The sequence below is a fragment of the Argentina anserina genome, chromosome 7 (genome assembly GCF_933775445.1).
Source record: "Argentina anserina chromosome 7, drPotAnse1.1, whole genome shotgun sequence".
Taxonomy (NCBI): Eukaryota; Viridiplantae; Streptophyta; class Magnoliopsida; order Rosales; family Rosaceae; genus Argentina; species Argentina anserina.
Genome location: NC_065878.1, coordinates 13,567,468 through 13,578,496, shown reverse-complemented (window position 1 = coordinate 13,578,496; position 11,029 = coordinate 13,567,468). Strand labels below are relative to the sequence as shown.

The following is an 11,029-nucleotide window of genomic DNA, read 5'->3' as shown; positions in this document are numbered from 1 at the left end:
TTCTTAATTTCTTATCCATAACCAATTTCATGAAACCATGATTTACTAGAAGACTTTCTCCCCTTCCTAAAACGAATTAAAAACCCCAAAATAGCAAGTGGCATTCTCTTCATATTACGTCATAAAGCCATCTCTCCCTCACGCGCCGGCGCCTGCGTGTCCGGAAATATCCAACACAACGGACCCCCTCAACTCTTTACCACAGCGCGTGCATCCCACGCCAACTCCAACAGTAGCACTACATTTCTCTGTCTCTCGTACGAGGGGAGCTTTTAAGTGGAGCTCTGCTGCATCTTAACCTCAGCCTCAGAAAAAATCATTATCACAATCCCGAGAAAACCTGTCCTCGTCCTCCGGGCTATCACGGCGTCAGGTTTCCGTATCCGATCGTACGTACGTGTCCACCACCCTCTTCATCTCTATCCTCTTCCCCTCAAAGTTAGCGCCTTCCCCTGTTCCTGTCCCCCTGAAGAATCGAGCTTTTCAGATTCACCTAAGATCACAACCCAGATTCAGTAATCAACAAACGTTGCTGATTTTGATTCCTGGGTTTCTGAGAAGCCCATGTGGCCATGTTTCCCATAGGCTCTGTGTTGGCCTCTGTTTGCTTTACATTCCTGTCTTTAAACTTGTCTCAGAAGATCTACAAGTTCAGATTCAAGCTCAAGGCTTAGAGTTTTTTAGACCTTGAAGAGTTTCTGAGTTTGTGAATCATTGTCTACTTTCGGGTTGTTGGGTGATGGGTGCTAATTTATCGGGTGGGGTTTCGGACATGGAGGGTACTGTGAAGCCGAGGCTTGGGGATATACCAGAGAGCTGTGTGGCATTGGTTTTGATGAACATGGATCCTCCTGATATTTGCAAGCTGGCCCGGTTGAACCGGGCTTTCCGAGGCGCTTCGTGGGCCGATTTCATCTGGGAATCGAAGTTGCCGACGAATTATCAGTTCATTGTGGACAAGGTGTTTGATGAGAAGATGTTGGTGAAGTGTTCAGGGAAGAGGGATATGTATACCACACTTTGTAAGTCGATTTCCTTTGATGATGGAACAAAGGTAGTTCTCTTATGCTGTAAAACTATGCTGCTTTATTTGTGTGTCTTTACATGAGTTTGGCTAAATTTGGTTTGGAAATTTTCTTGTTTTGTGAAGGAAATTTGGCTGGATAAGAACAAGGGTGGTATTCATCTGTCGATTTCGTCAAAGGCGTTATCGATTACAGGGATAGACGACAGAAGATATTGGAATTTCATAGCAAGTGATAGATCTAGGTGAACTTATAGTGAATATATGTGTTCATTATTGTTTTAGGCGTTATGTTAGAGTTTGAAATGAGCCAGTAAACCAGCAAGAGCTTCAATTGTGATTATACTATTTTCTAGTTTAAGAAGATCTGAAATGACAGGAGATTCAAGAACTTGATGTGTTGTGTGTTATTGATTTGTGTAGGTTTCAGACAGTGGCTTATCTCCAACAAACTTGGTGGTTTGAAGTTAATGGAGAATTCGACTTTCAATTTCCATTAGGGAAATATAGCCTGTTCTTTAGGCTCCACCTCGGAAAATCCTCCAAGAGACTTGGTCGCCGAGTATGCAATTCGGAGCATGTTCATGGCTGGAACAAAAAACCAGTGAAGTTTGAGCTTACAACTTCTAATGGTCACCGGTCTGTATCAGAATATTACTTGGACAGCCCTGGAAACTGGGTGAATTATCGTGTGGGAGATTTTGTTGTTGACAACCCTCATGCTTTGATCAAGATCAAATATTCTATGACCCAGATCGATTGTACTCACACCAAAGGTGGAGTCTGTGTCGACTCTGTTTTGATTCGTCCTTGCAGTGCAGGAAAGTAAAAGAGCATTGGCTGGTTTTGTTAGGTGGTAGAAGTTGCAATTTACTAGTTGCAGTGAGTGAGAGATGGAGATTACTGGTTGGTTTTAGGGGCACGTAATCTCTTGTAGGAGTGAAGGTTGTGTATTTTAAACCTTTTGTTAGGAATTTTGAGTGTTGTTTGCTGTTGAGTTTTACCAGAAGAAGAAAATGCTGTGATGTATTGCGAGTTGTGAGTCTTATAAACACTATCAATAATAATTGAGAAAGCACTTTCGTTCTTGTTCCTCAAATGTGTAGTTTGGTTATCGTTACTCTTTTTGCCGATGAATGATGAAGGCTTTGCTTCTTTATGCACTCTCTACTCATTATATGATCATCTTGGGCGTTAGCATTTGGTTTCTTGCTTATATGTACTTTGCTCTAAATAGATGGAAATAAGCAAGTTTTGAAAAAACGCTAGGCGGTATGCAAACAGACAGCTACCTCCTAGTTCCTAGACGGTTAGGCTGATTCGAATTATTAAATATTTAAATATTTTTATACATGTATTTAAACTATTTATATGATTAAAAATATATATTGATGCTCAATATTATTACCTTTACATAAAAAAAACCCTAAGCACAGCTCCGCGACTCTTCCCCTGGACGCTTGAACCCTAGGCTGCATTCAGGCGGTTGTCTTTGACGCCGTCCTTGATCCCTCCCCTCTCCTTCGCCTCCCTATGGCAAATCTTGATACCTTTACCCAAAATTTTGCTCAATAACTCGCCATTGCGAGTCATGATGTGTTTGATATCCCAAACATCCACAACGAGGATGATGGTCCGATTGGCACAGTCAAGCTTTCCTCCTAGTGTGACCGATTGCTCCAAAACGGGTCTCGACATTCGATATGCGTTTCCATTTTCGTCATCTCTAGATGCTTGAAGGCTCTTTCCAAGAAAAGTTTTCCGGAGAAAATTTGGTGCTCTAGGAGTCTCGAAAGAGCCATGCTAGGATGGCTGGGTTTGTTTGGTGGCAAAGCCGCCCTTTCAAGGGTGATGTTCATGGTGGTATGCAAGGGTTTGGGATAACTACTCGCTGCGATTATGATCTTAATTATGGAGGTGGTGTGGCGATTGTTTCCGCCTGGAGCAAGGCGCCGCAGGGGGGGTTTCATCAATCTCTACCGATCTCGTTTGGTCAGTTCTAGGGCTAGGACATCGAGAATGCCTTTATGCTGCTGTGGTTTAGAGATAGAGTCGAATTGTGGTGCCAAGCATCCGAGTACCAACTGTAGTGATCAGCGTCAAAGATCTAGTATCGACATCGAGTTCCATTGCTGGCAAGTTGGGAAAAGACAACTTGGGCCGAGCTTGGGCCTGGGATTGTGAACCTGGATCTAAAGAGTAATGGGCCTGTAAATTCAGCCTCTTGTAGTTTTTTTTTGTGTTTTTCCCGTTTTTATTTTTTGTTCTGTTTTGTTTGCTTTGAACTCTAGGTTTTTTGGTTTTTCTTTTTCTTGGTTTGGTTCTTGTATTCCCATGTTAATCATAAAGTTTCCTTGTGCATGGTGCTTATTGCTTAGATAGGTAGGTGGGATATGTACTCTTTGACCTTTTGCCATGAATCTTTGTCTACCTTGAAAGGTGGTAGCATATGGCATGTAGAAGTTTTTCCTTGGATTTTGTTTGCGAAAATATTCATCATCTTCAAATATATTAATTTTTAAAATAGTCTAAACTCAAAATAACTTTAGTCTAAAGTCCATACAAAAATATTAGAATAAAATGTAAATTGTACAACAAATGTAAGACTAAATCTCAAGTTATTTTTCTCTAAATCCTTCCCTAACTCCTTTGGTATCAGACTCAAACTCAATATATATTTCTACTTCCTCATCTTCCATGTCATCAACCGAAATATAATCTTCATCATGAAGTTCTTTTATTTCCACTGCATTTGAAAAAAAAATTTAAGATCACCGATTTTGACCGCCACAAACTGCCGAGGAACGCCGTGGACCACCTAGATGACCGCCAAATCTCTCGAACACCATAGATGACCGAATAGACAAAAAGACATAGTGGTGACCTGCCTCCTCGCACCTAGGTGTCTGCTTTTTAAAACATTGGAAATAAGTCGTAGAATACCTCACATCCTTCTTCTCAACAAAAAAAAACCAATACCTCACAAATCACAATTTCACATTTACAACGAGCTCATAGTATAGTTTAGTTGTGACGATCAACATGCAAATAGATAAGTTCCTTCTTGACCTTGTCAAAAGCCATCTTTATACAATATTGCAAGGAAATAATCAAGCCATCTACACAATGTCAATTGAAGCCATCTTTCACACATCGTTGAATCAAATACAAAACTACAACATGTAGCTATTAAAACATATCATAGCAAATTAAATAAGCTTAGGGCATGTATATATTTGGATGAAGCATAGGGTATACATATGTGGATTTTTTGATTTTCCAGTCTTCAAATCACTCACTGACGTTAGACCATATGAGAAACCAATTCTGCCGTGATATGTATCCTCTTTTGAAATGAACAGTACAAGTTTTTTTTAAGCGTCACATCATATCATTCATTGAAATTAATATAATTTTCCGACCTAAGCGCTACCATGTACATATATTTATCATCCAAAAAATATAATTATAAAAAGCAACCCTCTTTCAATACCACATGTTGTTTATTGTTCTGTTATGACAAGAATAATATGCCTAATTGTACTTATGATCTTCTTGTTCTTCGATCATGGATTAAGAATAAGATAAAAAGAAATTTTGGTTGATAAAATAGAAAGAAATACTGAAATAATGCTTTTGGCATTTACAACTTTGGTCTAAACCAATCAGTCTTCACGATCTCAGTTCCCTTTATCGTGACAAAACATACTTCCATCCGAATTTCAAAAAAAAAAAAAAAACGTGCTTCCATCCCCAGCAGAATTCACCTGGTATTGTAAAAACAACAAAAATCACCGCGCCGTAATAAATCTCATGTATAAAATCTTCTCATAGATATTGCCCCATATAGATCAGTAGATCATAACTTGAAATTACCAAATCGGGCACACGTCACAGTTACTGCACTGGCAACTTTACCTTGGCTGATACGCGGCAACGCCATCAGGTGCTCTGATTTACGCTTATCACTAACAAACCCCCCCCCCCCTCTCTCTCTCTCTCTCTCTCTCTCTCTCTCTCTCTCCTCAATCTTTCTTTCTCGTAGGGTTTGGGCCTTTCACAGATGACCCTTCTCTTCTTTCCCCCCAACAAAGGTAAAGTCCGATGCTTTTTTCCAATCCCATCTTCTCTGCATAAAAAAAAAGCTTTCGCCTTTTTCTCTGGTTATCTCTGATTTCGATACGATTCGTGTCTGTGTTGTTTTGTTTTGAATCCCTAAATATTCACTCTTTTGATGTGTAATTCTCACCATTCGAAACGTTTGCGTTTGGATTATAGAGAATCTCACAATTGAACTGTGGATACAGGTTTCTTGAGGCTGAGAGCATCCGGGTGTTTTTCTGGCCATATGTCGGAGTTAATTGATATAGCTCTTTGTGTGGATTGGTTGAACTGGCTAGAACCTGACATGTCGATGAAGGTCCTCACTTATTTGGACAGCATGAAGGATCTTGTTCAAGTTAGTGCTGTCTCGCGCACTTGGCGTCGTTTTGGTAAGCTAAAATCGTTTGACATTAGTAGTTCTATTGCCTTAGTATGTGATGTAGCTAGTGTATTAAGTCTGTCTAGGATCTTAAGTTAATGGATTTTACTTATCATGTATGTTAGTGTGTCTGTGAAGTTGTCTGTAGCTAGTAGGTAGTGGCTACTTGTTTATATGATGTCAAGGCTTATACTCGTATTTATATGCTTTCTTGTGGTCGTCTGTGTGTGGCAAGATTTAAGGGGTTTGATAAAGCTTACTTGATTTCTGAATGATAAATAGTAACTGGGTATCTCATATTGCGAATGAGACTTGTCAAATTATGAAAAGAAGCATGTCGCTTCTCTGATATTATGCTATGCATATTGGAGGATTTAATAGGCATATGAGATACTTAGATTGTAGTCGTTAATTGCAATAAATTTCTTGCCACATGCCACCCCAGAGTTGGAGCTTAGAATGTCCAGCAGGGCAGGCCCTGAGTCTTTCAATGCCCCGGGCGAGAATTTTCTTTAGGCTATTCCTTATTTATAGACTTAGAATAAGTTTCGTAAAAAGTTCTTGATTTTCCAAAGTTGCAACAAGGTTGTAGGTAAATCCTTTTGCTAAATGAATTAAGACTTGACAACGCTCTAGTTATGTAACATGAAAAAACAACATATATTTCTATGGATATGTTTGATTTTATTGTGAGTTCCTGTGACAAATAAACTTCATACACTAAACTTAGCAACATTATACACAAAAACATGTAACATGTGCATTAACTGTTGACAAAACTAATAACAAACAAAAAGGAAAAAACACGTTCTCTTTTCATTAGCTCTACTGTGTTCTATACAAATAGAGGACATGAACATTGTTTCCGTCAAGAGAAGACATAAACTTGAACCTGTGGAAATTTGTTATTGACAAAACAAACAAAGTTGAAAGAAAACTATGTAGAAGGTGTGGATGAAAAAGTCAAGAGAAGTCATGGAGGGAAAGAAACAGAAAATGGGGGAAGAGAGGTCTTAGCTTTAATTATTATTAAACTCCTCAACCTTTTAGTTTCACATAATCAGTTCACCTTCTATAGGAGACATACATATGTATGACATTGTAATTAATAATTATACATAGTGCTGTACAGTTGGTGCCCCTCAAAGACTGGTGCCCTGGGCTGTCACCAAGCTCGCCCAGTACTCGGGCCGGGTCTTATGTCCAGCATGACAAAGATCACTCTGAAGATCATATCAGCATGAAAAAATAAAACAAGTTGAAATCGGCAAACCATGCACTGGCAATATGGCTGCATATGTCTTCCCATTCAGTGTCAATTGACTGTTGTTGTGATAATCTGGCGGCAGTTGACTTAACCTTGACCGAGATGCAGCTACAGGCTGTGATTTTTGCAGACACTAATCAGCAATTTTTAACTTCCCTTATTATCATTTTTCTTTTTTTCCACTGTTCTATTCTCTTCTCTTCATTGTTTTTCCCCATCCAAAGAAACAAGCTACATGCCCTGAAACGCTCTTGCTGCCATAGGCTAGATACTTGCTTACTAAGACCAATATAATACCTGATATGTTTCTCAATTAGGTAAAGAAGTTGAGGCGTGATCAACCTTTTGCTGTTTTCTACCGTTGCAACTGGATTTCTTATGCTCCTATTTCTCTGTTATGTTGCTCATGTTTTCCTTTTTATCCCGATTGAGATTTCCTGGAATTTATGGCTTCTGGAGTGTTTTTTTTCTCTGATTTTTAGTGGTGATGAAATTCTGGATTTTGGGCGTGATCATAGAAAATCGAGGCAGTGGAAGCTGTAGGATAAATCTGTTGGGAATGCTGTCTATTCCATAAACAGTGGTGCTGGGTTTTCTGGTTGTGAGGCTGTATTAGTGTACAGAGAAGATGAAATATTAGAGGAAGCATTTGACTTATCTGGTCTAAATTCTCTACATCTTGGAGGATTTGTATAGGAAATCATGTATTTAGATCTAATATTTAACGATTACCAAAAGTCAGAATATGTTTTGCAGTCTACTCTTCTAATTGCAATGGCATTTTGTTTTCTGTGATTTTCTTAGTCAAGATGTGCTGCTGACAATTTATTTCATTCAACAAAACTTACACTCGTGTAACATTTCATGACCGCAGTGGTAGAAAATGGTCTGTGTAAGAACCTGTGCTTAAGAATGTTTCCTCAGTTATCTAAAGCTGCTCATGTGATTGAGTTACACAACCCTGATGGCAAAGAGGATGCAGACATTGGATCTAGCAATTCAAAGGAATGTGACAGGTTGGAAAGGGAGCATAGAGTCTATGCGTTTCTAGCTCATGCTTGTGAATCTTTCCCGGCTCGGGATTGCATTTCAGAGGCAATCAGTGCTTCCAGCACTGACAATTATCCAGAAGAAAGCATCCACCATACTCTACACCCGAGTAATATGTTTGGAAGAAGAGCTTCGTACTGGTCAAGTAAAGGCCAAAAGAACCCTGCAGTTCCTGAGATGCTGACATACAAGTTGAAGTCTGATTTTGTTATAGTTACTGAAATTAACATTCATCCTTTCCAAGGCAAGTCTCTGAGTTTCTGAAAGTGGGACCTTGCCGATTTGTTTCATAGTTATAAATTTGTTTGATTTTTGCTCTATATATCCATTTTTGTACTTGCAGCTTACTTCCAGCATGGAGAACCCATATACTCTGCTAGTGGTGTTCGATTTCGCATGGGGCATGCCAAATTCCCTATTACTGTAGAGTGTGACCCCATGGAAGAATCATGCGATGGTGACAGGTTTGAGTGGACTTACACATCACAAGTGTTCCCAATGACTCAGGTATGTGAGCTGATCTAAATTTGTCTTCTACCTTTCTGTACTTGCATCTTGAATTTATTTGTTGTGGAATCTTCTCATTCCAAAACTGAGGTCTTGTTATTTCCTTCGTTGGGGTTAGGTGGTCTTAAATAGACTAGTGTGGAGATTATGGCTCTTGTAAAGTGTACTGCAATTTTCAAAATAGAAATTCTATTTGGGAGCTAGAAGATGACTTGTATTTTAGTTGACGTCTACACAGTTTTGAAACTAGAACCACTGCTTGACAATTTATACAATTAGTCCTGGACCTCTTGTGCACTTCTATAGTTTATTCTCTCTCTCTCTCTCTTCTACACACACACATACATACTACATATATATATATATATATATATATATATATATATATATATATAGGTTCGAAAGCAGCTAATAAATGTTTGGATCAGAAGATATTAAGCAATTGCCTGAGTGGCTTGTTGCTTGCCAAGTCTTCATCCATCCTTTGGCGAATTTTTTTAGAGAGATGTTGATATATTGCTGCAATTATTTTGGTCTTCCTATGCGCTTAATTGATTGATGACTTTTTCTTCTTCCCAACAGGAAAACCGCTTGCAGATGTTTAAGCTCCCAGAACCAGTCCTGTGCTTAGGTGGAATTTTGCAGATTGAGTTAGTCGGGAGGGTTCAGAAACAAGAGATGGATGACCTGTTCTATATATGGTTTGTTCTGCAGCTTCATTTTTCTCTAGTGCCATAACAAGTATGAAATCACTTAAAAGGAAGAACATTAATAACTGAGAATATACACTCACCAAAGTCTAGTAGTTAGCCATTAAATTAGTGAGTCAATAAGATAGAGAACGGATGCGGTATGGGCTAGTTGGTTAAGATTTGTCAGAGAAATAAGAAATTCAATGCTGGCTCTTAAATTTGATTATCTAGTATGGTAACATGTGCCATGCAACGGCCATGGAGATGATATTCATATCTGATGCACTCATCAAAGAAAAAGAAGGTTCCAGATACAGGAATGTTTTTGCAATATCGGTTAGTCACACTCTTTTTATTAGTTTGATTGGTTATGAGGTCCTTACTCCTTAGGATTATTATCAGAGGTAACTTTCATTAGTGAATAGTAAAGTATGGTAGAATAGCTTTATATTAAGAACTTGCTTATTGCCGTACATGGGGAGAGAAACTTGAAAGATGCTACAATGGAACACTATTTGGTGTTGTTCGGAAGGGTCATTTTCTTTGTTTTTTTTTTTGAATGTTTAAGCTGGCTCAGAAGAAAGTCTAGGGGCCCATCTTGCATTTCGTAGTAAGCAGCAACTCTCTTGTATACTTGTTGACCCTGTTACATTATTTCTGAGTGCTTCTGTACATATTATCTAAGAATACTTTTGTTTCATCTATGTATATGTCTCCAGTTGAATTTCATTTGTTCTGTACCTTCACTGTTTGGTATTGAAGAAATACTACTTCATAGATTATCATCTTGTGATGTTTTGTTGATCGTAAAATCATCACTTGAATCTTCTTTCTGTCTTTGATGTTGCACATTCAATGAATAATGTAGAATAACTGAGTAAAAAAAAAAAAAAAACAGGAGTGTGAAAATATGTCATAACGAGGGAGCATCATTGTTTGTTTTGACTTTTATTTACCCGATTTGATGCTTTGGTGTTTCCTGCTATTTCATAGTTACATTCACATGAGTAAATGTTTTAATTTTCTTCACATTCTTTGATTATGCCTTAATGTTGTGGGAAAAATTCTCCCCTTTGTCAACTGGACTGCACTCTGAGATCGCAACAACTCTCAGTCGTCCTTTCGAAAAGTTGCAATCTTATTATAACCATTATTAGTACTGAATAAATTATTATCTTTGTACGTATAATACTAATATTGGGTTCTTTTATTGCTTCATCAGCGTGTCACATGTTCAAGTCAAGGGGAAGACACTAGAACCTGCATTTAGTGTTGAAACAAATGTACCATCTGGATCATTTGTGTTGAAGAGAGAAACCAAGTTCAACCAACCAAGCTCACCTGAGAACGAGTCCAATGTTATCTCCACTGGTGATTTGGAGAGACACGTTGGAGAAATGCTGCCCATACTGCGTGGGAATGTAGAATGGGGTGAAGCGGATTATGAGACAGATGAGGAGTTCTTTGCGTAAAGTAGTTATGAAATTATGTTTTTTTATTTTTCAATCCTTTAAAATCTCAGCCACTATCCTGCTTTGAATTGGATAGAAGTCCCATCTGTGGTTACTTTTCTCAAGTGCTATGGACTCATACTGTGAGTGAGTGGTAGTATTATAAACTGTTGGTGTAGCTATCTACCTGAGGTCCTAAATGTTGTACAAGTAATAGATGTCATATGAAAAGTATTCATCTTTAGAACCAGTTTGATGAGGCTCTGGGTTTTGGGAGGTACCTAACAATCCTGAAAAGTCATATTCGATTCTTTTCTTCAATTATTCCTTGCAATTCACTCTTTTAAGTGGACTGCCAAATAATTGCATGTATTTGTGGAAAGTTTCGCCGTCTAAATTTTGTCACTGTTTCCAGCCCACTGAGTGACATTATCTTCAACTGTGCAAGTTCTTGACCTGTATGCGCGCGCAACTGGGTGACATGATGAAACTGTCCCTCAGTATAGGGTTCCTATCTTTAAAGTTGCTGATAACAGAGCTAAATATTACCAACGT

The 11,029-nt window shown here is 38.5% G+C and overlaps 2 protein-coding genes across 3 annotated transcripts; both read left to right on the top strand.

The window, feature by feature from the left end:
* Window positions 1–302: 302 nt before the first annotated feature.
* LOC126802329 (F-box protein PP2-A13-like) lies at window positions 303–2,116 on the top strand. Its single transcript, XM_050529941.1, has 3 exons — window positions 303–1,054; window positions 1,151–1,269; window positions 1,448–2,116. Exons 1-3 carry the CDS (start codon window positions 740–742, stop codon window positions 1,851–1,853), a joined length of 840 nt encoding a protein of 279 aa, XP_050385898.1. The 5' UTR covers window positions 303–739; the 3' UTR covers window positions 1,854–2,116.
* A 2,918-nt stretch (window positions 2,117–5,034) lies between these two features.
* Window positions 5,035–10,795, top strand: LOC126802731 (F-box protein At4g00755). 2 transcript variants are annotated; one of them, XM_050530414.1, is made up of 6 exons: window positions 5,035–5,118; window positions 5,332–5,517; window positions 7,757–8,068; window positions 8,168–8,331; window positions 8,914–9,032; window positions 10,246–10,795. In XM_050530414.1, exons 1-6 carry the CDS (start codon window positions 5,088–5,090, stop codon window positions 10,493–10,495), a joined length of 1,062 nt encoding a protein of 353 aa, XP_050386371.1. In that variant the 5' UTR covers window positions 5,035–5,087; the 3' UTR covers window positions 10,496–10,795. The 2 variants fall into 2 exon arrangements, with proteins under 2 accessions (XP_050386371.1, XP_050386370.1); XM_050530413.1 differs by having other exon boundaries at window positions 7,649–8,068.
* The last annotated feature ends 234 nt before the right edge of the window (window positions 10,796–11,029 follow it).

Coding starts and splice junctions, on each gene's coding strand:
- LOC126802329 (XM_050529941.1), top strand. CDS start 740: ATGGGTGCTAATTTATCGGGTGGGGTTTCGGACATGGAGGGTACTGTG. Junction 1,055..1,150: donor CCTTTGATGATGGAACAAAG/GTAGTTCTCTTA, acceptor TGTTTTGTGAAG/GAAATTTGGCTGGATAAGAA. Junction 1,270..1,447: donor ATAGCAAGTGATAGATCTAG/GTGAACTTATAG, acceptor TGATTTGTGTAG/GTTTCAGACAGTGGCTTATC.
- LOC126802731 (XM_050530413.1), top strand. CDS start 5,088: ATGACCCTTCTCTTCTTTCCCCCCAACAAAG. Junction 8,332..8,913: donor AAGTGTTCCCAATGACTCAG/GTATGTGAGCTG, acceptor TCTTCCCAACAG/GAAAACCGCTTGCAGATGTT. Junction 9,033..10,245: donor GATGACCTGTTCTATATATG/GTTTGTTCTGCA, acceptor TTGCTTCATCAG/CGTGTCACATGTTCAAGTCA.